Raw genomic sequence first — 27327 nt, 5'->3', positions numbered from 1 at the left:
AAACAGAATCACAGACATAGAGATCAGACTTTTTTTTAAAACATCTTTATTGGAGTATAATTGCTTTACAATGGTGTGTTAGATTCTGCTTTATAGCAAAGTGAATCAGCTATACATATACATATATCCCCATATCTCTCCCCTCTTGCGTCTCCCTCCCACCCTCCTTATCCCACACCTCTAGGTGGACACAAGCACTGAGCTGATCTCCCTGTGCCATGTGGCTGCTTCCCACTAGCCATCTATCTTACATTTGGTTGTATATATATGTCCATGCCACTCTCTCATTTTGTCCCGGCTTACCCTTCCCACTCCCCGTGTCCTCAAGTCCATTCTCTACATCTGCGTCTTTATTCCTGTCCTGCCCCTAGGTTCTTCAGAACCATTTCTTTTTTTTTTTTTAGATTCCATATATATGTGTTAGCATACGGTATTTGTTTTTCTCTTTCTCACTTACTTCACTCTGTATGACAGACTCTAGGTCCATTCACCTCACTACAAATAACTCAATTTCGTTTCTTTTTATGGCTGAGTAATATTTCATTGTATATATGTGTCACATCTTCTTTATCCATTCATCTGTCAATGGACACTTAGGTTGCTTCCATGTCCTGGCTACTGTAAATAGTGCTGCAATGAACATTGTGGTACATGACTCTTTTTGAATTATGGTTTTCTCAGGGTATAGGCCCAGTAGTGGGATTGCTGTGTCATATGGTAGTTCTATTTTTAGTTTTTTAAGGAACCTCCATACTGTTCTCCATAGTGGCTGTATCAATTTACATTCCCATCAACAGTGCAAGAGGGTTCCCTTTTCTCCACACCCTCTCCAGCATTTACTGTTTGTAGATTTTTTGATGATGGCCATTCTGACTGGTGTGAGGTGACATCTCATTGTAGTTTTGATTTGCATTTCTCTAATGACTAGTGATGTTGAATATCTTTTCATGCGTTTGTTGGCAATCTGTATATCTTCTTTGGAGAAATGTCTATTTAGGTCTTCTGCCCATTTTTGGATTGGGTTGTTTTCTTGTATATTTTGGAGATTAATCCTTTGTCAGCTGCTTCATTTGCAAATATTTTCTCCCATTCTGAGGGTTGTCTTTTCATCTTATGATTTCCTTTGCTGTGCAAAAGCTTTTTACGTTTCATTAGGTCCCATTTGTTTATTTTTGTTTTTATTTCCATTTCTCTAGGAGGTGGGCCAAAAAGGATCTTGCTGTGATTTATGTCACAGAGTGTTCTGCCTATGTTTTCCTGTAAGAGTTTTACAGTGTCTGGACCTACATTTACGTCTTAAACCCACTTTGAGTTTATTTTTGTGTATGGTGTTAAGGAGTGTTCTAATTTCATTCTTTTACATGTAGCTGTCCAGTTTTCCCAGCACTACTTATTGAAGAGGCTGTCTTTTCTCCATTGTATACTCTTGCCTCCTTTATCAAAGATAAGGCGACCATATGTGTGTGGGTTTATCTCTGGGCTTTCTATCCTATTCCACTGATCTATATTTCTGTTTTTGTGCCAGTACAATACTGTCTTGATTACTGTAGCTTTGTAGTATAGTCTGAAGTCAGGGAGCCTGAGTCCTCCAGCTCCGTTTTTCTTTCTCAAGATTGCTTTGGCTATTCGGGGTGTTTTGTGTTTCCATACAAATTGTGAAATTTTTTGTTCTAGTTCTGTGAAAAATGCCATTGGTAGTTTGATAGGGATTGCACTGAATCTGTAGATTGCTTTGGGTAGTAGAGTCATTTTCACAGTGTTGATTCTTCCAATCCAAGAACATGGTATATCTCTCCATCTGTTTGTATCATCTGTAATTTCTTTCATAAGTGTCTTATAGTTTTCTGCATACAGGTATTTTGTCTCCTTAGGTAGGTTTATTCCAAGGTATTTTATTCTTTTTGTTGCAGTGGTAAATGGGTGTGTTTCCTTAATTTCTCTTTCAGATTTTTCATCATTAGTGTATAGGAATGCAAGAGATTTCTGTGCATTAATTTTGTATCCTGCTACTTTACCAAATTCATTGATTAGCTCTAGTAGTTTTCTGGTACATCTTTAGGATCCTCTATGTATAGTATCATCTCATCTGCAAACAGTGACAGTTTTACTTTTCCGATTTGGATTCCTTTTATTTCTTTTTCTTCTCTGATTGCTGTGGCTAAAACTTCCAAAACTATGTTGAATAATAGTGGTGAGAGTGGGCAACCTTGTCTTGTTCCTGATCTTAGTGGAAATGGTTTCAGTTTTTCACCATTGAGAACGATGTTGGCTGCGGGTTTGTCATATATGGCCTTTATTATGTTGAGGTAAGTTCCCTCTATGCCTACTTTCTGGAGAGTTTTTATCATAAATGGGTGTTGAATTTTGTTGAAAGCTTTTTCTGCATCTATTGAGATTATCATATAGTTTTTAATCCTTCAATTTGTTAATATGGTGTATCATACTGATTGATTTGCGTGTATTGAAGAATCCTTGCGTTCCTGGGATAAATCCCACTTGATTATGGCGTATGATCCTTTTAACGTGCTGCTGGATTCTGTTTGTTAGTATTTTGTTGAGGATTTTTGCATCTATGTTCATCAGTGATATTGGCCTGTAGTTTTCTTTTTTTGCAACATCTTTGTCTGGCTTTGGTATCAGGGTGATGGTGGCCTCATAGAATGAGTTTAGGAGTGTTCCTCCCTCTGCTATATTTTGGAAGAGTTTGAGAAGGACAGGTATTAGCTCTTCTCTAAATGTTTGACAGAATTCGCCTGTGAAGCCATCTGGTCCTGGGCTTTTGTATGTTGGAAGATTTTTAATCACAGTTTCAAAATCAGTGCTTGTGATTGGACTCTTTATATTTTCTGTTTCTTCCTGGTTCAGTCTCGGAAGGTTGTGCTTTTTTAAGAATTTGTCCATTTCTTCCAGGTTGTCCATTTTGTTGGCGTAAAATTGCTTGTAGTAATCTCTCATGATCCTTTGTATTTCTGCAGTGTCAGTTGTTACTTCTCTTTTTTCATTTCTAATTCCGTTGATTTGAGTCTTCTCCTTTTTTTTCTTGATGAGTCTGGCTAGTGGTTTATCAATTTTGTTTATCTTCTCGAAGAACCAGCTTTTAGTTTTATTGTTCTTTGCTATTGTTTCCTTCATTTCTTTTTTATTTATTTCTGATCTGATTTTTATGATTTCTTTCCTTCTGCTAACTTTGGGGTTTTTTTTTTTTTTTTTTTTTTTGGTTCTTCTTTCTCTAATTGCTTTAGGTGTAAGGTTAGGTTGTTTATTTGAGATTTTTCTCGTTTCCTGAGGTAGGATTGTATTGCTATAAACTTCCCTCTTAGAACTGCTTTTGCTGCATCCCCTAGGTTTTGGGCCGTCGTGTTTTCATTGTCATTTGTTTCTAGGTATTTTTTGATTTCCTCTTTGATTTCTTCAGTGATCTCTTGGTTATCTAGTAGCGTATTGTTTAGCCTCCATGTGTGTGTATTTTTTACAGTTTTTTTCCTGTAATTGATATCTAGTCTCATAGCATTGTGGTCAGAAAAGATACTTGATATGATTTCAATTTTCTTAAATTCAGCAAGGCTTGATTTGTGACCCAAGACATGATCTATCCTGGAGAATGTTCCATGAGACTTGAGAAGAAAGTGTATTCTGTTGTTTTTGGATGGAATGTTCTATAAATATAAATTAAGTCCATCTTGTTTAATGTATCATTGAAAGCATGTGTTTCCTTATTTATTTTCATTTTGGTTGATCTGTCCATTGGTGAAAGTGGGGTGTTAAAGTCCCCTACTATTATTGTGTTACTGTTGATTTCCCCTTTTATGGCTGTTAGCATTTGCCTCGTGTATTGAGGTGCTCCTATGTTGGGTGCATAAATACTTACAATTGTTATACAGTCTTCTTGGATTGATCCCTTGATCGTTATGTAGTGTCCTTCTTTGTCTCTTGTAATAGTGTTTATTTTTGTCTATTTTGCCTGATATGAGGATTGCTACTCCACCTTTCTTTTGATTTCCATTTGCATGGAATATCTTTTTCCATCCTCTCACTTTCAGTCTGTATGTGTCCCAAGGTCTGAAGTGGGTCCCTTCTAGACAGCATATATACGGGTCTTGTTTTTGTATCCATTCAGCCAGTCTATGTCTTTTGGTTGGAGCATTTAATCCATTTGCATTTAAGGTAATTATTGATATGTTCCTATGACCATTTTCTTAATTGTTTTGGGTTTGTTATTGTATGTCTTTTCCTTCTCTTGTGTTTCCTGCCTAGAGAGGTTCCTTTAGCATTTGTTGTAAAGCTAGTTTGGTGGTGCTGAATTCTCTTAGCTTTTGCTTGTCTGTAAAGGTTTTAATTTCTTCATCAAAGCTGAATGAGATCCTTGCTGGGTAGAGTAATCTTGGTTGTAGATTTTTCTCTTTCATCACTTTAAATATGTCCTGCCACTCCCTTCTGGCTTGCACACTTTCTGCTGAAAGATCAGCTGTTAACCTTATGGGGATTCCCTTGTATGTTATTTGTTGCTTTTCCCTTTCTGCTTTTAATATGTTTTCTTTGTATTTAATTTTTGATAGTTTGATTAATATGTGTCTTGGCGTGTTTCTCCTTGGATTTATCCTGTATGGAACTCTGTGTGCTTCCTGGCCTTGACATTTCCTTTCCCATATTAGGGAACTTTTCAACTATAATCTCTTCAAACATTTTCTCAGTCCCTTTCTTTTTCTCTTCTTCTTCTGGGACCCCTATAATTTGAAAGTTGGTGCATTTAATGTTGTCCCAGAGGTCTCTGAGACTGTCCTCAATTCTTTTCATTCTTTTTCTTTATTCTGCTCTGTGGTAGTTATTTCCACTATTTTATCTTCCAGGTCACTTATCCGTTCTTCTGCCTCAGTTATTCTGCTGTTGATTCCTTCTAGAGAATTTTTAATTTCATTTATTGTGTTGTTCATCATTGTTTGTTTGCTCTTTAGTTCTTCTAGGTCGTTGTTAAACGTTTCTTGTATTTTCTCCATTCTATTTCCAAGATTTTGGATCATCTTTACTACCATTACTCTGAATTCTTTTTCAGGTAGACTGCCTATTTCCTCTTCATTTGTTTGGACTGGTGGGTTTTTACCTTGCTCCTTCATCTGCTGCATATTTCTCTGTCTTCTCATTTTGCTTAACTCACTGTGTTTGGGGTCTCCTTTTTGCAGGCTGCAGGTTCGTGTTCCCTTTGTTTTTGCTGTCTGCCCCCAGTGGGTAAGGTTGGTTCAGTGAGTTGTGTAGGCTTCCTGGTGGAGGGGACTGGTGCCTGTGTTCTGGTGGATGAGGCTGGATCTTGTCTTTCTGGTGGACAGGACCGCGTCTGGTGATGTGTTTTGGGATGACTTTAGGAAGTCTGTCTGCTAATGGGTGGGGTTGTGTTCGTGTCTTGCTAGTTGTTTGACATGGGGTGTCTAGCACTGGAGCTTGCTGGTTGTTGAGTGGAGCTGGGTCTTAGCGTTGAGATGGAGATCTCTGGGAAAGCTCTTGCCGACTGATATTACGTGGGGCCAGGAGGTCTCTGGTGGTCCAATGTCCTGAACTCGGCTCTCCCACCTCAGAGGCTCAGGTTTGACACCTGGCTGGAGCACCAAGACCCTGTCAGCCACACGGCTTGGAGGGCTTGTACCCAAACAGCATTACAACAGCAACTTTAAAGTCCTCTCTGCTTAGATAGCCTTTGTTATCTTCATTGCATGCTTTAAATACTTCTTGTGCTCTGAGAGGCTGGCTTCCCCCACCCACGGCCGGGCCCTGGAGAAAAACATCGTGACCACCACACGGGAGTCAGGATGCCTGAACTCGTCACCTCTGTAGCCTGAGCCCCGCTTGCAGTGACTGCCTACCAAGCTCCCCCGAAATCAGACTTGTGGTTGCCAAGAGGGAGGGGGGAGGGAGAGGGATGGACTGGGAGTTTGGCGTTGGTAGATGCAAACTATTATATATAGGATGGATAAACAACAAGGTCCTACTGTATAGCACAGGGAACTATATCCATTCTCCTGGGATAAACCATAATGGAAAAGAATGTGAAAAAAGGAATGTCTATATGTGTATAAATGAGTCACTTTGCTGTGAGGCAGAGATTGGCACAGCATTGTATATCAACTATACTTCAGTTAAAAAAAGTGTTTAGTTGTCTACATAGGGCTCTTATACTTTCTTTTTCATCCTATTTCTAGACATCATATATATTTTTGTTGCTCTTGTCAATGTGATATTCTTTCCCACATCATTGGATATTGCTGGTATGTAGCAAAACTAGATTTTCTTTAATGTGATTACAGTGAAAATACCCACAGGACTTTTTCATTAAAAATGACAAAACCATTCTATAATTCATATGGAAGAGCAAAGAGCTGAAAATAGCTAAGACAATTTAGAAGAAGAATAAGAAGACTGGGAGTATTATGGTACCAGATGACAAGATTTAAAAAGTTATAATTATTTAAACAGCGTGATAACATGCAGTAATAGATAAGTTGACCCACAAAACCAGAATAGAGGACCTAGACTCTCACATAGATGGAAAATTTAGGTATGACAGAGATTAATTTATTGCAGATTAATAAATGGCGCTTGGACAATTTGTTTTCCATATGAAACAAAAATGAAATTGGATCCTTTTTTCATAGCATATATCTAAAAACTTAAATGAAAAGAGCAAGACACATTTTGATTATGATGTTTTGCATTTGTATCCATAAATTCGATTGGCTTCCAGTTTTCCTCTTTCATAGCTTTTCTTATTTTGATATCAAGTTTATACTAGTTTTATAAAATTAATCATGGCATGTTCCCTCAATTTATATTCTCTGGAAAAGTTTTAGTTTGGATTAAATGTTCCTCACAGATTTTTTCTCATAAGTTGATCTTGCTGGTAAAACTATCTGGTCCAGGTGGGATTATGTATGAATATGTGCACACACACATATGTAATTATTATCTCCATTTACAAATTATTTATATTATAACAGAATTATTATCTCCATTTACAAATGATGAACCTGAGGCACGGAGAGATTAGGTAAATTGCTCAAGGTCACACAGCTGGGAAGTGGTAATGTGGGACTGGAACTCAGCCCTCTGGTTTAACAAGCACTTCCGAATTTGAATGACTAATTCCATTTATTTAATGGTTATGGGTTTCTTATGCTGGGGTCACTAAAAGCAAAACCTGAGACAGGGATTTGGTCTCCTGCAATTTATTTGAGGAAAAACCTCAAAGGATGGTTGGGAAGCAGGATTGGGAAGGAGAAGAACCTGGCAAGGAGGTGATCTCAGATGAAGTCCAGCCTTGCCTTGATCCCCAGAGGAGGGGTATAGAGAGAATAATATTCTCCATAGAATTGCCCCTCCTTTTTTTTTTTTTTGTAGAATTGTCCCTCCTTGATGCAAGGGGCTGGCCTTTTGTATCCCTGCTTCAGTCAGTTATAGGCTACAGGCAGAGGAGAAAGGGCTATGTTTTCTGACCTTGATCTGGGAGTGATTCTGGGAGGCAGAGGGAAGCTGTAAAAATTTAGCAATTAACAGAGCAGCAGGGGATGAGTGCACTGGTCAGGGAAAAGGAATCTGGGCACCCAAACAGTTGCTGTCCAGTTGAAGCTATTCAGATTTTATACTTCTTCTTGAGTCAGATTTGGAAGGTTATGTTTTTCTAAGAAATTATCCAGTTTTTCCCCTAAATTTATAAATTTTTTGGCATAGGATTATTCGTAGTATTATGTTTATTATTTTAAAAACAGCTTATTGAGATATAATTAGCATATGATACATTGTATATATACACTTGGATAATTTTGACATACGTGTAACACCTGTGAATCATCACCACATCAAGATAATAAACATTTTTACCACCACCAAGTTTGCCCACATCCTTTGTAATCTCTCCCCTCAGTCCCTGGCAACCACTGATTTGCTTCTTATGACTACACATTAATTTGCATTTTCTAGAGTTTCATATAAATGAAGTTACAGAGTATGTACTCTTTTGTGTCCACCCCCTTTCCCTCAGCATAACCATTTAGAGAGTCATCCAGGTTGTTTCATGTATCCATACTTCATCCCTTTTTATTGCTGAGTAGTATTCCATTGTGTGGATATACTGTAACTGTTTATCCACTCATCTGTTGAGGTACATTTGAGTTGTTTCTAGTTTTGGGCTACTACAAAGAAAGCTGCTACAAACGTTCATGTACAAGCTTTTGTATAGTCATATACTTCCTTTTCTTGTTTGTAAATACCTAGGAATGGGATGTCTGAATCATATGGTAGGTATATGTTTAAATTTTTAAGAAACTACCAAACTGTTTTCCAAAGTGATTGCACTATTTTACATTCCTATAAACAGTGTATGAGAGTTACAGTTTTCCATCTTTTCACCAACTCTTAGTCGGTCATTTTAATTTTAGTTATTCTAATAGGTGTGTAGTGGTATTTAGTTGTATCTCATTGTGGTTTTAATCTGGACTTTCCTAAGGACTTAATAATGCTGAGCATCTCTTCATGTGCTTCTTGACATCCATTTATCTTCTTGGTGAAGTATCTGTTCAAATCTTTTGCCCATTTAAAAAATTAGGTTGCTTTCTTATTGCTGAATTTTGAGAGTTCTTCATTTATTCTGGATACATCCTTTATCAGTATATGCTTTGTAAAGATTTTCTCCCAGTGGCTTATTTTTCACTCTCTTAATAGAGTCTTTTGAAGAATCTTTTAAAATTTAAAAAAACTTTTGTGAAGTCAAATTTATCAATTTATTCTTTTATTACAGATTGTAGGATCTTATTTAAGAAATCTCTGCCTAATCTAAGGTCATAAACATTTTGCCCTGCTTTTTCCTTTTTATAAAGTTTTATACCTTTATGTTTTACATTTAGGTGTATGATTCATTTGAGTTATTTTGGTGTATGGTGTGAGATATGGATCCATGTCCTTTAAAACAAGGGGTTTTTTTTTGCATATGAATATCCAATTTTTCCAGCACCATTTATTGAAAAAGCTGTCATTTCTCCATTGAATTACTGCCTTTGTGCCTTTGTAGTAAATCAGCTGCCCATATATATGGTTAGGCTAATTTCTGCAGGTTTTAAAAAAATTAATTAATTAATATTATTTTTTGGCTGCGTTGGGTCTTCATTGTTGCGCACGGGCTTTCTGTAGTTGCAGTGAGCGGGGGCTACTCTTCTTTGTGGTGTGCAGGTTTCTCATTGCGGTGGCTGCTCTTGTTGCGGAGCACGGGCTCTAGGCACACAGGCTTCAGTACTTGTGGCATGCGGGCTCAGTAGTTGTGGCTCATGGGCTCTAGAGCACAGGCTCAGTAGTTGTGGCGCACGGGCTTAGTTGCTCTGTGGCATGTGGGATCTTCCTGGACCAGGGATCAAACCCATGTCCCCTGCATTGGCAGGCGGATTCTTCACTGCACCACCAGGGAAGTCCCTGCAGGCATTTTTATAGAAATTAACAAACTGATTCTAAAATTCATTTGGAGGGACTGTCCTGGTGGTCCAGTGGTTAAGACTCCGCGCTTCCACTGCAGGGGGCACGGGTTTGATCCCTGGTTGGGGAACTAAGATCCTGCATGCAACTCGGCGCAGCCAAAAAAAAAAAAAAAAGTCAATTGATTAGTAACTGTAATTCCATTGGCAAACTTAATTATTCTTTGCCACGTAACAAAATATAAAAAATAAAATAAAATTCACTTGGAAATGCAAAGGACCTATAATAGCCAATACAATGTTTTTTTCTTAATATTTACTTACTTATTGTCTGCTTTGGGTCTTAGTTGCAGCATGTGGGATCTTCACTGAGGCATGTGGGATCTTCCATTGCGGCACGTGGGCTTCTCTCTAGTTGTGGCATGCAGGCTTCTCTCTAGTTGTGGCATGTGGGTTTTCTCTCTCTAGTTGTGGCACGTGGGCTCCAGGGAGCGTGGGCTCTGTAGTTTGCAGTATGCAGGCTCTCTCACTGAGGTGTGAGAGCTCAGTAGTTGTGGTGCACGGGCTTAGTTGCTCTGCAGCATGTGGGATCTTAGTTCCCTGACCAGGGATCGAACACACGCCCCCTGCATTGGAAGGCAGATTCTTCACCACTGGACCACCAGGGAAGTCCCACCAATACAACTCTGAAAAAGAATAGCAGAGTTGGAGGACTGGCATGACATGATTTCAAGATTTTTTCTAAAGTCACAGCAATCAAGACAGCGTGATATTGGCACAAATAAGGACAAACAGATCAATGGAACCAATTAGAGAGATCAGAAATAAACCCATGCATATGTGGACTAGAATATTGCTCAGCAATAAAAAGGAATAAACTACTGACATACACTTCAGCATGAATGCATCCTAAAATAATTGTGTTGAGTTTAAGAAGCTATACTAAAAAGAGTGCTTTTGTATGATTTCACTTATATAAAATTCTAGAAAATGCTAATGAATGTATTGTGATAGAAAGCAAATCAGTGATTATGGGGATGAATGGGGAGGTTAGGGAGGTATGAGAGGGATGGATTACAAAGGGCACGAGAAAACTTTTGGGGGAGATGGATATGTTCACTATCATGATTACGACGATGGTTTCACAGGTGTATACATATGTGACAACTTATCAAACTACACTTTAAATAGATGCAGGCTGTTGTATGTCAGTTACACCTCAATTTTTAGCAAAGTTCCATAAGGAGCTCTCCTGATATAGAAGAATAAAAGAGTGATTATATAAAGTGAGAAGGTAAGACAGCACAGGCTGTAAGAGGAGTGTATTAGTCAGGTTCTCCAGAGATGCAGAACCAATAGGATATTGTACATACACACAAACACACACATATGGAATTATATATATTATATATATCAATAGTATACATACATATACATGGAATGTATAGGATATATGATATATGAGGCATATATATGAGATATCTGTCTATCTAAAGATTCATTATAAGGAATTGAATTATGGAGGCTGGCAAGTCCACAGTCTGCAGGGTGGGCTGGCAGGCTGGAGAACCAGCAGAGCGGACGTTCCAGTTCAAGTCTGAAAGCTGTCTGCCGGAAAATTCCTCTCGTTCAGGGGAAGGTCAACCACTTGGTCTATTCAGGCCTTCAACTGACTGAACGAGGCCCACTCACATCCTGGAGGGTAATTGGCTCTACTTAAACTGCACTGATCCCAATGTTAATTTCATGCAAAGGCATGTTACAGGAACACCCAGAATAATGTCTGACCAAATATCTGGGTGCCCCATGGCCCAGCCACATTGACTCATTACAAGTAGGTAGAGGTTTTGTGGATGGTGTGTGGGACAGGGTCCCCAGATGGAGCTGGCAGACCCTTCCAGGCATACAAACAACACAAGCAAATCACGGAGTTGGAAATGACTGTCACAGGACATGGGCTCCAAACAGAGACTAGCACAGAGGTGATGGTCGGGACCAACTGGTATAATTAGGACCAGGAGGGACTGTGATGTTTCTGTGTAGCCAATTGCATGTGGTCGGTGTGGGTGATGCCTGGCAGCTTCTGAGAAAGAAAGTGATATCATGCGCCCCCAACACCCCTCTTCAGGCTCTGTTTTCTGCCCACTCTCCCTGTGTGACTGTAAACATTCAAATTAAACATTTTCAGAATTGCCAAATGCCCTCATGGGAAAAGTAGCATTTGGGAACGTCTCTGTCTCCAGGTGACTATTTTCCCTTCAATTTTGGCTTGATAATTCTTTACAATCTTGTCAGCTCTTTGATGCTTTCTAGAAAACATTTAAAGTTGTATTTTTAGTTGTTTTCAGGGGGAACTTAGGTTCAAATGATCTAACCTGCCTTTACCAGACACTGAGTCTTTGTTATGTTTTTTATTATTTTTTACTGTAATGCAATAGATATAGATAGTATTCACTCATATTCAGTTCTCCTCTCCTTCTGGACATATGGGAGACAAATCTTCCCATTCACCCTGTCATTGAGCAAGGCCGTGAGATAATTGAGGAAAACAGGCTGTGAGTGGGATTAGTGTATGTGTCTCTTCTGTGCTACAAACACCAAAAAATTTGAGAAAGTCTATTTCAAAGCATCCTCCTGATCCTATGCTTCCACAACACACAATTATACAGACAGTTTATTGATAATCATAAAAAGATTATTTTATTCTAAACATTGCCTTCAAAAGCACTTCATGGAATTTCCCTTTCCCATTCCTTCTTGACATTTTAGGTAAATCCTATAGCTTTCTAGCTGCCTTGGGGTAATGAGGAATCCAGTCCCATTCTACTTCAGTTTAAAAAGTCTCAAACTCTATAGAGCCAATGAGAAGAATGGAAATTGACTCATAAAAGGGGCAAGACTTAAGAAAGGCTAAGTGGCCAAGTTCACTGCCAAAATCATGTCATAGGAAACTTCCGCTCAGGATGAACTTCTGCTCCTGGGCACTTACTTGCTCTCACACCCCTGGAGTCTCCATCCTACCACTGCCATCAATAATCTTTGACGTCTCCATGTCTTCGGATACCCCCTCAAGATTTCAGATGCAAGAGCCTCTGGTTGGCGGAGCCTGGGTCACATGCCCACATGTCTTGGGACCTAAAAGCAGGGAGAGAGGGAATATCTGGCCCTTTTGGTGCTGTGACGCGAGGTGTTGTGTGTCGTCTTTCTCTGGTTTGTTTGGGGAAAGCCTGGTATTGGCTATAGTTCCGTGGCAACATAAGTGGTTTGCAAACTTTCTATTTGCCTCAGTCAGTCCACAGTGACTACATTGCTTTCTTTCCTCACCATCAATTACATGTAGAAGGCATGGATAAAAATGGATTTTCTTTCAAAATGCTAAGAGCATGCTGGGCAGTGGTCCTGTTGTATGCAACCATGAAAAATCCTGCTTCAGGGGACAGATGGGTCCACCTTACAATGCCTATGTCATTATAAGACACTTACTCTCTTTTTTAAACCTTTTAAATTGTGAAAGAAAACACACACACAGAACATAAGTGTGCAATTCAACAAAGAGTCACAATGGGAACATTTCTGAGTCCGTCCCTTGGGTGCCCCTCATATTCTGACTTTCATATTTCCTATTCTTATCCTTGTATTTCTTTTTCTTGCCTTATTTTACTGCTTACAATTTCTGGAACAATGTTAAATAGCAGGCTTTCATGTCGTATTTCCAATTTCAAAGGGAAGGATTTTATTGTTTAGTCATTAACCATGAGGTTGGCTCTTATTTTTTAATAGATATTTTTATAGACATTGAAGGAAGTTATCTATTATTTCTGGTTTGCTAAGAGTTTTTATTGTGAGTGGATGTCATGCTTTTTTTATCATGCTTTTTCGGAATCTATTAAGATATTCATTTTTAATTTACTGTTTTAAAAGGCCTTTACAAAAGGCAGCCATGAAAGTGGACAGGTAATGGTTTTGCTTTTGTTTTCCAAGTTTCCCTACTTTTGGAAGTTTCTACCATATATCATGGAAAACAAAGCTTGGAAGGAAGCTTAAAGGTCATCAACCATTACACTCCATCGCTCAGTTCACAAATCTTCTCTACAACATTCCAAGAGGTTGGCTGTTTATACAGTCTCTGCTTAAATATTTTAAGGGATGAAAGAAATTATCTCTGCTCATCAATTTTTGGAAAGCTCTGGTTGCCAGAAAGTCATTTCTTATGTTAGTTGAAATGTACCTCAATGTCAGATTCATCCCAAGTCTGGCAGATGGAATATGCAGGACAGATGTACCCCGAGGAATGGGTAGAGCAGTGTGTGTGGTGAAAAGCACGTGGCCTTTAGAATCAGGCAGACCTGGGTTCAATTGCTAGCTTAGCCATCAACAAGCTGAGCGAATTTGGGCACTATGGCAGATTGTGTAATGATCACAGATTCCCGCCACCCTAGTATGCTTCTCCTTTGAATGTGACTTTGCAGCTCCTCCAATCCAGAGACGGATGGAGTCTTATTTCTTCACCTCGAATCTGGGCTGGCCTTGGGACGTGCTTTGACCAACAGAATGTGGCAAAAGTGATATTGGGAAAATTCTGGAACGTAGTGAGCAGTGGGGGGGGTGCAGGGAGGGCACGGGGAGAAGGGCCAGGCTGTTTCAGGCTCTCTTGAGATGCGGCCCTGAGCCTGCCACATAAGGAAATCATCTAGCCTACAGGAGGTGAGAGGATGTATGGAGAATTAAGGTGCCCCAGTCAACAGACTATACCAGCTGCCAGACATGTAGGTGGGACCATCTTGGATTTCCCAGCCCTGAAGCCCAAGCGAAACCAGCTAAAGAACTGCGCAGCCGACCTACAAAATCATGAGAAATTATGTCATTGTTCGTTTAAGCCCCTGAGTGGTTACATGGCAAAGGCTTACTGAGACAAATGTTATTCAAACAGCCAGAGCTTCTGTTTCTTCACTGTTACAAGGGAAAACAATAATAATTCTTTCCATGATTGTGAGTGAGGATTAATTAGTGTAAAATATGTAAAAGTGTATAAGTAGCCAGCACTGTGCTGGTTCATTGTAACTGCTAAATAAGGGTAGCTGCTACGATTGCTGTTATGCAAACTTTTAAAGCTAACACTCTCTTCCTTCTTAGTTTCCACTCTTCCAGGTTAAATCCTGTTTCCTTTGACTTTACCTTGCTTGAGAAGCCTTCCTGGCAATTTATTATACTGCTCCCCTCCTAATTACCTCCTATACCCCCTGTTTTATTAATGTCCCTCTTAAAACAGAACAATAGATGTGATCTGATCATTGCCTGTTACTGGGCAGGCAGTTCCTTTTAGTAATAGTGACTTCCACACAATAGCTGCTAAAACAATGCTGTTTTTTTAATTAACTCAGCCCAAGTCAGGGCTCCTTTTTTAGTTCATCCGTTTCCACTGTCTTTTATTCAGCTAACTGTTGATTATCAGTCTTCAACTGCTCTGACTTGAGCTACTGCCAAGCCAAGTTTCTTGTCCCTGAGAGTATGCAGGTGTTTTCTTGGAACTAAATGTAGGATTTAACATTTAACCTGGTGAAATTTCTTTTGTTAACCTTAGCTGAGTACTCCAGATGGCCAAGGTAATCTTGGTCTTACATCTGTCATTTGTTTCTCCACTTGGTGCATCAAGATTAGATGATTACTACTTACATGTTTTCTACCAGTTACTGAAAAATAATGTTTAACAGGACAGAGCCATGGAAAGAACCTCAAAGCACACTATATACCTTGCTAAGTCTGGTACAGAGCCAGTAAATATTAATAATTACATTATGCATGCATGTTATTTAACAGCCAACAGACTGCTTTCATATCAATTAGCACCTTAATCCAACATCAAGTATGCCCAGTGACAGGACACTTCGGTCTTATCCACGTGGAGACCTATATAGGCAGTAAAATTATTTGCTAAAATCAAGATACACCTCACCTAATGATGTTCTGAAAAAAATTCTTTACTGAGTAGCGAGACTACAATCGTTTTTTTCTTTTTGTCTTTACTTGATCATAGTGAATATAAAACGCTGTAGAAATGATTATACAAAGTATCTTCTTAGGTCAATGGTAATAGATAAGACAGTAAATTAATTTATCTGCTTTCAGCGCTTTTGAGAAGTCAAAGGGAAAAAAAAATTGTTTTGTCCCAGAAGAACCTTCAACTTATCCTGACAACCAAGAGATACCTGAAATCCCTGAGTGAGAGACCTGTATTCGTATCTTCAGGAAGCTTCAGGAAGCTTTATGTGTGAGCATGCCTGCCAGTTTTCCCCAGAACAGATGTAATTCTGGGGTTTTACTTACTCTCACCAACCACCCCCCTGCCCCGTGGCATACTTTTTTAACTTTGGGAAGGGGATGGGAATGAGAAAGGGGGTGTTAATTGGGTCCCCAGAGTTTGCATATCTTTCCTCTAGCCTTCCTTGCTACTGTGGATAGTAAGTTTGGGCACACCCAGTTCTAGACCAGGAGACTGATTCTCCAGAGAAGCGCGAGACAAGTTACAGAGCCAGTCAGAAGCAGAGCCTGTACCTTGTAAAACCCCATGGGCTTCGTGCTGCTGCGGCCAGAGAGGAAGGACTGCGTGGACCTGGGCCAATTCCGGGGAATACTCAAGCCTGCGGGTCCCAGAGGATGCAGAAAACGTCTGTCGGGGATGTTGGCAGAGGGCCCTTCCGGGGAGGTTCGCGCTGGGGGGTGGCCGTCCCGCCTCACCTTCGCCGAGACGCCCCAGCAGAACAGCGCGGGGCGGGGGAGGGGGCGTGTCCCCTTCGCCAGCCCAGCCAGCGCGCAGGCGCAGCGGGCAGAAGGGGCGGGGGGAGGCTGCGGTGCTCTCTGGCCTTGGTCCCGGGACCACCCCCGAGCGCGCGGCTGCGCGCTGAGCTTCCCGCCCTCCCGGAAGCGCAGCGCCCGGTTAGCGCCACGTCTGTCTCTGCGCCTTATCCCTGGTCCCCCAGCCACCGTCCCACCCGCGAGGAGCGCACGCCCGAGCCGCGGCCCACGGGGCTGGACCGGGAGCATCATGGGCAGCGTGGCCTCGCGCTCCGCCTGCGCGCTGCCCCTTCTGCTGCTGCTGCTGCTGCTTCTCCAGGCGGAGCGGCCGCGGGGCGCGGAGCTCACCTTCGAGCTACCTGACAACGCCAAGCAGTGTTTCCACGAGGACGTGGAGCAGGGCGTGAAGTTCTCCCTGGATTACCAGGTGAGACCCGGCAGCGCCTCCTCTCCCCCTTCCAGGTCTCCGTTGGTCACTGGTGCGCCCCAGGCTGGAGTAGCTGGAATTAGCCAAAGAGGCTGAAGGGGGCGGGAATGACCAGAGACCAGCTGACTTCCCCGCGAGGAAGTCAGAGCCCACTCGAGACAGGCCCGACTAACCAGGGAGGGAGGTAGCGCCGCAGGTGCGCGACCTGGATGCGGATGCCCCGGCGGCGGGTCCTGCATCCTGGGGAGTTGTTCTCAATGACCTGCAGGCCCCTTGACTCTAAGGAATGCCATGTCTGATTAGCTGGACACAGGCTCTCTGTCCCAAGTTTTTTGGACCAGTTTGTCCCCGCCTGTACTGAAAAATGGCAGCGAGAGGAAATGGGTTCTTGGTTTTATTTTTCCCTCTCTCCAGTGTTTGAAGTCAAGTTGGGGTGAGCGCAGCAAGTGATGAGAAATGGCGCTTTGGAAAGGTGTCAGCGCAGGCTCTGAGCCCTGGCAGTGTTTCCAAGGAGTGGTGTTGTGGCTGCTGCCATATGACTCAGAAAAGCTCCTAGCTCCTGCACTCCTGGCTCCTTTGAGAGATCTCATGGCTCACAGTTCAGGGGAGCAGGTCTTGAGTGAGAGATCTGCCCCTAAGGTTTAGTGAGCAGATCTAAGAGTAGGGAGCTGAGTGGGAATCATACCCAGACCCGCGTCTACTTGTGGACACATACGGACAGGCATTACAGAGATGAGTTGGCACGGGAAGCAGGAGTAGGGGCAGGCCATATGGTGGGCCCTCTCTGACCAAAGCCACTAAAAGAGGCGTGTGCTTGGGGACAGCACTATGTGCGATGACCTCTGAGTCGCTGATGGGGCCACTTTCACATGTCCGTGGACAGTGTGGAAATTGCAGCTGGGCTAACAGGGGTAACCTAGATACAGGCACCAAAACATGATCGTTGTGAGGATGGAGGGGCCTGAGAGGTCATCTGGTCCCTGCCAGGTCAGGAACCCCTGTTAGAGCAGGTTCAGCATAAGTTTACACACCCCCAGCATTAGGAAGCTCACTAATCACAAAGCAAATTCTTCCACCTGGACAAAAGGAAATTTTAACATTTGGAAGCAGATGGCGGCCATTGACTGTGTTATTTGATGGGCCTTAGTTGTAGTCATTGACCACCTCTGTGACTTTTGCCCTTTGCAGGTCTTGTCTTTCCTGTGTTGACACAGAGTTTGAACTAATGATTCCCGAGGACTCTCCCACCTCTGGTAATCATTGATTCTGCGAAGGCTTCAGTCTATACGTGCTTTCCCCTTGCATTCCATCAGCAATAATATTAACGTTTACCAGACACATTCAGCAGTTTACTTAACCTCGGAGCCTCAGTTACCTCTTCTGTAAAATGGGAAGGATTAGGCTCTCTGCACTTTTGCAGAGCAGAACTTTTAGAGTCAGGCAGACATGGATTCGAGTCTTAGTTCTGTCACTTTCAAGCGGCATGACCATGGCCAGTGAACTTCAACTCTCTCAGCCTCAGTGTCATCCTCTGTAAACTGGGGAGTGTCAGCCTTTAGAAGGCTGTGAAGATTAAATGAAAAAAATGTTGGTGACGTGTAATCACAGTGCCTGGTCGGCCTTTGGTAAGTGGTGTTTGCCCCTCTGGTAACAGCAGACTGTGGGTGTCTTTTGCGGTTGTCAGGTCATCACTGGAGGCCACTACGACGTTGACTGCTATGTGGAGGACCCCCTGGGGAACACCATCTACAGGGAAACCAAGAAGCAGTATGACAGCTTCACACACCAGGCTGAGGTCAAGGGCGTTTATCAGTTTTGCTTCAGTAATGAGTTTTCCACCTTCTCTCACAAGACCGTCTACTTTGACTTTCAAGTGGGCGACGAGCCCCCCATTCTCCCAGACATGGGGAACAGAGTCACGGCTCTCACCCAGGTGAGTGGACACTAACAGGCTGAGATGAACCCCCTCCCCCAGCCTGCTCCTTCTCGTCTGTGCCCGTCTTGGCTGATGAGCAGTCGCCAGCTATCCAGCTCCAGTCTGAAGTCTCAGTATCGACTTTGCTCCTCTGTTCACATCCAGTCCTGCAAGACCCTATGTTCTCCTTTTGGTCTTCCTCTCCATTCTTTAACTGGATCCCTGCAATACTTTCCTCTGGTATTCCTGCGTTCCCATTTAGTCTTTGACACAGCACCACTTTCAAAGTACACATAGCATATGTCTCTCTGCTGATACGATGTATCTACATGAGAAAGACCAGTCCTACTTTGTGTGGTATATATTAGTTAAGGTAACAACGGCTGGCTGCTATAACAAATAAACCCCAAATATCAATGGCTTAGCACAATGAAATTTTTTTTTTTTTTCTCGCTCATAATAATCCAGAGAGTGGGGATAGGGGTGGAGGACTTTCCTCCATGGAGTGACTCAGGAAACCAGGCTCCTTCTTTCTTGTCATCTTTCTGATGTCCCTTAGGGCTTCAGAGTCCTCTGTTTCTAGCCACCAAAAGCAGGAGAGAATGATAAAGTCCCATCTGCTTCTTAAAAGCCCTGGCCCAGAAGTGACGCCATCACACCCACTCATATCTCATTGTTGAGAAATGGTCCTGTGGACAGTCTGGATGAAACGAAGGCGGCAGACACAGTTCAGTTGGGCAGTCACCTCCTAGCAACAAACTTCACAATCTGGAAGAGAAACGGTGACACTTTTGGAGGACAGATAGTCATCTCTGTCACCCATGGCTGTCACAGTTAACTATATATAGTCCGACCCCAGCCTCCTCCATCAGTCTTCCCTCCTGCTATTTAAGCTTCTCCCTCCCTCCCATGTGCAGGCTCTGAGGCTAGGACTCTATATTACCCCAGAATCCCCAGCGCCCCAGCGCCTGGGGTGTGGCATAGAATAAGAGCTCACCAAATAGTTGTCAAGTGACTGAGTGGCAGGACCCAGGGAAACCTGCAAGACAGGAATGACCCTCTGTGGCTGCACCTGTTCCAGAACCAAAGCCAGAGCATCTGAGTCTCCAGCAATGCCAGATTACCTTCTGGGCTGCCCTCCAAGGTGACCACAGGCTCCATTCCTCTGTGGCTTTGACCATGGGCTCATTCTCTGAGCAGTTGGAGGTTAGCACTGCACTGTCCAGTCAGTAACAGCTATCTACATATGGCTGTTGACAATTAATTGAAATTAAATTAAAAATTCCCTTCCTTGTTAGCTCTATACCAACATTTGTAGTGCTCAGTAGTCACGAGTGGCTGGTGCCCATGCATGGAGAGTTCCACTGGACAGCAGTGCGTTTGAACTTAGCGGCGTGACTGCTGATAGGAGGTCCAGCCCAGGGTGTGTCTTATGTGTAAGATCTTTCATAACCTATCCTCTCAGGAGGTCTGTTGGTCGTTGATGAAATAGCTTCTGTTTTGAAGATTTTGTGAGTCTCCAGAAGCTGAGCTGAAGGATTTCTCTCTCTAAGCAGAGGAAAAGAAACCAGTAGAGAAAAGGCTTTGTGGATTAGCGCACTAGAGACGTTCTTTCCTGGAGCCTTAGAGTTAGAGTTTGGTTTTGTTGCAGGAAGGAGTGATTGCACTTCCCCTCTTCTGCATCTGGGAACCTCATCCTTCCTTCTGCCCGGCCGCAAAAGAGCTCTTTCCTTCTCCTTCTGTACCTCTGACCCCCCTGCCTGGTCTGTGCCTGTCTCGGACGCCTCCCGCTCGCCTGTGGTGGGCCCGCGCTCAGTCTGCACACTGTACCCGGTGGTGGGAGTATGAGGAGGTCAGAGGGCGCTGTCCCGGCTGTCAGGAGCCCTGCGTGGAATGCGACCCCGTAAACCAGGGAGCTCCAGGATGCTCTGATCAGAGCTGAGATTTAAGGGTGAGGGTTGTCAGGGGATGGACCAATTAACTCTTCCAGGAGTGTCAGGGAAGTCTTCACAGGGAGAGTTTTAGCTTAAAGCGACACTCTGGGTGCTTGCCTAGGAGTGTGTCTGGCACGGGAGGAGGAAAGGCCTCCTGGGTGGGGAGAACAGCAGATGCAGGTATTCAGGGCATCACTTCACTTTGCTCACCGGTCCTGATCTTATTTTGCTTGGCATGGATCCCCTTTCTACCTGCAGCTGTCTTCTCTCTTCCCCTGAGGCTTCGTCCGGCTCAGTGCTGGGCCAGAGGCTGTGTGTTCTGGCACCAGTAGCAGCCCTAGGGTGAAAGAATAGGATCCAGAGTGACCGAGTCCCGGGCCAGGGCTCCAGGCCAGAGGGACTTGTCTTTGGCCTGAGTTCCAGCACGACCAGGCTCCTGGCAGAGGACATGGGCTAGGGATGCTGCTGAGGGAGGCCAAGCTTGAGGTGCCCTGGGCGTCCTGAGAGTCTGGGCAGACCCTAGCGGAGGCTGAAGGTTCCTGACAGAGGTCCAAGGTCCGGGGCTGCCTCAGTGGTGGTCGAGGGAAGATTAAAGGTTTTCCTAACTCTACCCTGAGGCCAGCCCCTGCGACGCTGCTTTTGAGCTCTTGAAGAATTTAAAGAGCCAAGCGCGGACTTCCCTGGCAGTGCAGTGGTTAAGACTCCGCGCTTCCCTTGCAGGGGGTGCGAGTTCGATCCCTGGTTGGGGGAACTAAGATCCCGTGTGCTGCATGGCCAAAAAATAAAATAAAATAAAGAGCCAAGTGCTTCTATCCGTGGAGGTCCTGATGAGGTGAGGCTGCAGGAATTTGCTGGTGGTTACAGAGTGAAGACCTGGGCATCAGCAGGTGGTAGAGACGGGATGGGATGTGGGCACGGGATGGAGGAAAGGGATGGTCCTGGGAGGGAGACAGGTCAGGGTGTCTCCAGAGACTACCTGTCATGATGGAGCAGTGCCCACAATCCCCGTGGGGCTCCCGGACACTGGGAACCAGCCAGGGCTGGAGGTCTCAGTGGGGTGAAGGTCGCACTGCAGGAGAGCTGGGGACCCATGGCCCTGCGAAAACAGGGCTCTTTGCAACAGAAGGGCCTCTGCTGGCTTCCTGCTGGGTAGGAAGCAGGCTGGCTGGGTTGCCTAACTGAAATTTTGTGGGAACAAGCTGAAGTGGTATTTTTGACTAATGCCAACGGCAGATCCCAGTGGACGGGGAAGTAGCATGCTTTTACGGTAAGGGGATGCTTCCAGGTGTCTGAATCTTGGTGATGTGTTGCCCTGGGGTCTCCTGTGAGGCCTGTGCCAGGTTCTAAAGGTGTCTTCTGGTTTTAGACGCCAGGAAAGCCGTAGAGTACCACCTCCTGCTCTGTTACCTCCTGAGAACTGGCTTCCTTCCCTGTCACTGATCGGATCTGAGGTTGTTCCTGTAAAGACCTCAGGCCCTCTTCATAGAAGTGCAGTGCTGGTCTCTGGCTGGTGACATCTGATCCACGTCTTTGAAGTGATGCCTTACATGGCATATCTGATGTGTCCTTTGCCCGGGGTGTCAGCACCCATGGTTTCTGTGTCCTCCTCCGTTTCTCTTCCCCTCCACCCCCCCACCCCGACTCCTTCTCCAGTGATTCTGGACCCTGGGAGGAGGCTGGAGGTACCAGCCTGTACTGCTGAACGCCTGGGCTAGGGCTCAGGGGTCCCAGGAGCTCCCAGTTCAAGTGAGTGTAATGTACATCTTGAGTTTCTGAATGAGCTTGTGATGGAAATAAACACGGAGGGTGGAATTCTAGCCTGGAAAACCAGTGAGCCCTTCCCTAGTGTTTAAAAACAAAGCCTCTGTGTATTTATACATTCTGAACATGTGTGTATGTATGTCTATGTGTATACATGCATATGCATGCATATACACACGGGCATGCATGTGCATGTATACACATGTATATGTGTATCTCTGTCCATCCCACTAATTTTAAGAATGATCTTCTCTACCTTGTTACCAAGTCCCCTAAATCGCTCCCAGATCCGCTCTTCATCCTCCACTTGGTGACCTTCTTAATTGAGGGTCTCGTCTTTTCTTCCCAGCAGAATTGCAGCCACCAAAGTGGTTTCCCCACCACCAATCCCCCTCTGCATCATGGCTGGCAGGGAGGTTCTCTTAAAGTGGGATCCTTGCCTTGCCATTCTTATGCTCACAGAGCTTCGTGTTAAAGTCTTGACTCTCAAGGCTTTTACCGTGAGCTTCCACCTACCCATGACTTGCTTTCCACATATCCCCAATGGGATGCACATACTGGGCCCTGCATGTGCTCTTTGCCATGCTTTTCTTTCCTTTTTTTAAAAAATAAATTTATTTATTTAATTTTGGCTGCGTTGGGTCTTTGTTGCTGCGCGCGGGCTTTCTCTAGGTGCAGCAAGTGGGGGCTACTCTTCCTTGTGGTGCGTGGGCTTCTCGTTGCAGTGGATTCTCTTGTTCCGGAGCACGGGCTGTAGGCACGCAGGCTTCAGTAGTTGTGGCATGCAGGCTCAGTAGTTGTGGCTCATGGGCTGTAGAGCGCAGGCTCAGTAGTTGTGGTGCACAGACCTAGTTGCTCTGCAGCATGTGGGATCTTCCCCGACCAGGGCTCGAACCCGTGTCCACTGCATTGGCAGGCAGATACTTAACCATTGTGCCACCAGGGAAGCCCTGCCATGCTTTTCCTATGTGGAATGCGTTCCCCTCATCCTCTGCCTGGTGACATGCTGCCCATCTGTCAAGGTTCAGTTTGTCTCTTCCCTGTGTCAGGTACGCCTCCATCTCTGGCAGGATTAGCAGCTTTCTCTGAGGTGTTCCCATAACTCCGCTCACCCCTCTGTTGTTAGCTCTTTTGGCATTGCATGAAGCTGATTACATTCTCTAAATTATGACCTTCTTGAGACCCCGGACTGTGTCTGACTCTGATTTCATCTCTCAGTTCCCAGGACCCAACACAATGTCTGGAAGGCGAGTAGGCACTTAATAAATAAACATTTGAAAGAATGAATTAGTGTAGTTTGGGCTCTCAAAGAAAACCGAGTATGATTTGGAATTCCTGTAGTGTCATTTTGAGAGGTGTCTCTCCTGAGTGCCCCAGCCCTACCTTCAATAGCCGTGGTCTTCCGAAGATCACCAGGGTGCTGTAAATATAGAACTAATTGGACTTAGCAGATCTTCCTGTGTCCTGGTCATGGGGAGTGACCGGAAGGGCACAGTAGGGAAGCGTCTAGCAAGGCCATACCTTGCTTCCACTTTGGCACAGGTTTGCGTAGGTTAAGCCTGACTCCACTCTGTGACCTCTTTCCTAGTTCCTTCACAGTTTAGTCCCCTTCCTTCCTCTGTGACAGTTGACATGCCTTCATCAACTCTGGAAGCATTACCAGGAGAGCTAGGGGGAGCAAGCCTACAAATGCCACCATCGTGTCCAGTGCAGAGGTCTGTGCCCTGAGAGGTCTCCTCTGGTGGTTGGCATCTGAAGTCAGTTGTCACTTAGGAGTCCCCTTTGGAATCAACTTCTTGATGTCAGGAACCCTTCTCAGGATCATTTGTCCATCTCTCAACATCACACATCTGTAGGTACAGACATACCTTGTTTTACTGCACTTCACAGGTGCTGTATTTTTTACAATTGAAGGTTTTTGGCAACGCTGTGTTGTCAGATGATGGTTAGCATTTTTTAGCAATAAAGTATTTTCTAATTAAGGTATGTACATTGATTTTTTTTTTTTTTAGACATAATGCTATTACACTCTTAATACACTACAGTATAGTGTAAACGTAACCTTTATATGCACTGGGAAACCAAAAAATCCCTGTGACTCACTTTATCGTGACATTTGCTTTATTGTGGTGGTCTGGAACCACACCCGCAGTATCTCCGAGGTATCCCTCTACACCCTACCTACCAGACATGGGGAAGGTGAAGAAGCCCATGCTAACTCCAGTCGCCAGAGAAGACCGTAATATAGCCCAAATAATAGGGCACGCAGGTGTCACTGAGAAAGCAGGATCAAGGTTCCCCTTGGGGGAAAAAGTGAAGCACAAATGACCTTGTTCTTTACAGCGGATTCTGCCCCTTGACACTAATTCCATCTCGTACACGGTGACCTTGTCAATTTTCCCTCCACGTGACATTTCACCACCTCTTCCCTATAGATCAGAATGAGGGGGTCATCCAGCACGTGCAGAGGAAACCCACACCCCTAGGAGGTAGACCAGTTGTCAGACAGAAGATGCTGCCTTGTCAACACAGAGGCTAAAGGGAAGCTTTTCTCTTTCCTCATGTAGTCTAGTTTAGCTCCTAGAACAGCCCAGAGTCAAGAATATCTATGAAGCAAGTAAGGGCAACATCTTTTTTTGGTCATGGTCTCCCCTTTGCTTTCCAGAAACTGTTCAATTTGTGAGAGGAATGAGGGTTTCACGGGGGTCCATCAAGGTGGTGACACAATGGTTTGGTCCCTTCTAGCTTCTTATGTTGAGCTTTATAAGTAGTTCACCTTTGGAATTTGGGAAACAAACGTTTTTTGGATGCTTATGAACTTCCGTAGCGCAAGAACTTATTGTTGGGTTAGAATTTGCTGGGTTGTGGATAAAATGATTGCTTTAGAGGTTGCCTGTGAGTAAGAACACATGTTCTTTCACAGGCATGATATCTTAGTTTTCTGTTGCTGAGTCAATAATTACTACTAATGGCTGAAAACAACAGCCATTCATTATCTCACAGTTCTGTAGGCTCTGAGCCTGGGCCAGCTCGGCTGGATTCTCTGCTCAGGGTCTCAAGGCTGAAATCAGGTTGGGTTGGCCTCTTCTCTTGCGGCTCTGGGGAGGAATCTGCTCTCACACTCATTCAGGTGGTTGGCAGAATTTATTTCCTTGTAGCTGTAGGACTGAGGTTCCCGTTTCCTTGTTGGCTGTTGTGCTGTCCACTCCTAGAGGCCTTTTTCTGGTCCTTGCATGTGACCTTCTCTATCTTGAGAGCCAGCAACGGTGCACTGAATTCTTTTGAATCCAGCCTCTCTGACTTTTCCTTCAGCCAGCAGCTGGAGAAAGCTCCCTGCTCTGAAGGGCTCCTGTGATTCGGTCAGGCCCACTGGATGGTCTCCCTCTCTTAAGGTCAACTGTGACATATAACATAATCACAGGAGTGGCAGCTCATCATATTCACAGCTTCCTGGGACTGGAGCAGGGGACCTTGGTAGTGGGGGTGGGACATATTCAGAATTCGGCATGCTACACATAATATTTTAGCAGGTAAAGGAAGTTGTGAAGTAGTATGCGTTATGTGTGAGTATATGCATGTGTGTGCACATTCATGTGCACACATGTCTGTCTTTGCACATGTTTGTGTGTGTGGGTCTATGTACATGAGAAATGTATGTCTTCATGTGTTTGTGTATACATAGAAGTGTAGGCAGCAAATTTAATAGAATGAACAGTAGATTCAGAGTCCAACACAATTGTGGTTTACTTCACGCCCTGCTGTTCATTAGCTGTGTGACCTTGGGCAAGTCATGTAGCCTCTTTGAGCCTCAATTTCCTCGTCAGTATATGCAGTAAGCAGTCAATCCTCCTTAAAATTGGGAGTAATGATCCCTGCCTGTCAGGGGTATGGTGAGTATTAAATAAGAACACAGGGCAGTATTTGAAAGCATAGGCTCAGGACTCAGACAGTTGAGGTTAAATCCTGACTCTGCCATCTACTAACTGTGTGACTCCGAACAAGTTACGTAACCTCTCTGAGCCTCAGTTAGGCTTATTATGAGTACAACCGTGTCAAATCCTTAGCATAGACACATAGTTAGCATTCAGTAGAAATTACCTAGGATGTTGAAGATCACATTTGCTGTGTGTGTGCTGGATCCTGTTCTTCTTTTCTGAGGGTTCACAATGACTGCTTTTCTCTTCCTGCCTAGATGGAGTCCGCCTGTGTGACCATCCACGAGGCTCTGAAGACGGTGATTGACTCTCAGACGCATTACCGGCTCCGGGAGGCCCAGGACAGAGCCCGGGCCGAAGATCTGAATAGCCGAGTCTCTTACTGGTCTGTTGGTGAGACGATCGCGCTGTTCGTGGTCAGCTTCAGCCAGGTGCTGCTGCTTAAAAGCTTCTTCACAGAAAAACGACCCGTCAGCAGGATGGTCCACTCCTAGTTGGGGCACTCTGCTCCCAGGCCCCTCACACCCCAGGACGGAGCAGATCCCTTTGGTCACAGGCTCCTGGGGCTGGTGGGTGCAACCCAGGAGCTGCCTGGAGAAGAGCACAGGGTAACATGCTCTCACCTTGCCTTCTATTCAGATGCTTGGTCCTTATACTCCAGCAGCCAAAGCTCATAGAGCCCAGTAAGCGGAAGGCATCCAGCTGCATTATGTGTGCGACACTGAATGCAGAAAGGGTGCAATCAGGCTAGGGATTGGCCAGTGTGGGAGGGCAGGCAGGCAGCCATCCAATGGCCTGGCTCGTATGAGGAACCCCAAGGGCCCAGGCCTCCAGGGGGCAGCTCAGGGCTCTCTTTTTGCTCCACGACGCATGGCCCATTTGGCTTGTGTGTCCTATCCCGTGTGGAGGAGACAGGGCCCTGTCTGGCCTTTCCTCACATGGAGCTCTCTGTACCTGTGGAAACCAGACCTTGAAGCGGCTTTGCAGAAATCCCCATCCCAGGTGAGCCATGGACTCAGCCATGCGAGCAAGAACAAAATGGTAGCTGGGTGCCTTGGTTGGCTGTGTATCTCCTAGGAGGCAGGACTCTGGCTAATAAAAACTGTCTGTGAGCACCATG

General features: G+C 44.3%; 1 protein-coding gene and 1 long non-coding RNA gene across 2 annotated transcripts in view; one reads left to right on the top strand and one right to left on the bottom strand.

Moving 5' to 3' along the window:
- Positions 1 to 16230, bottom strand: part of LOC137774018 (uncharacterized) — a 21735-nt gene extending 5505 nt beyond the window's left edge. Inside the window, exons 1-3 of the long non-coding RNA XR_011075773.1 lie at positions 15996 to 16230; positions 12433 to 12578; positions 9768 to 10129 (exon numbers count right to left, since the gene is read on the bottom strand). This is a non-coding gene — a long non-coding RNA (uncharacterized lncRNA). The remainder of the gene's footprint in view (positions 1 to 9767; positions 10130 to 12432; positions 12579 to 15995) is intronic.
- On the top strand, positions 16098 to 27327 carry TMED3 (transmembrane p24 trafficking protein 3). The gene is given in 4 exon segments (XM_068559153.1): positions 16098 to 16157; positions 16159 to 16662; positions 18347 to 18595; positions 26465 to 27327. Coding segments are annotated over 4 exon segments (1050 nt in total). The 3' UTR covers positions 26702 to 27327.

This window comes from Eschrichtius robustus, chromosome 1 (genome assembly GCF_028021215.1).
Source record: "Eschrichtius robustus isolate mEscRob2 chromosome 1, mEscRob2.pri, whole genome shotgun sequence".
Lineage (NCBI taxonomy): Eukaryota > Metazoa > Chordata > Mammalia > Artiodactyla > Eschrichtiidae > Eschrichtius > Eschrichtius robustus.
Note: the sequence above shows the minus strand (reverse complement) of the source record. Positions and strands in the feature narration are given on the sequence as shown.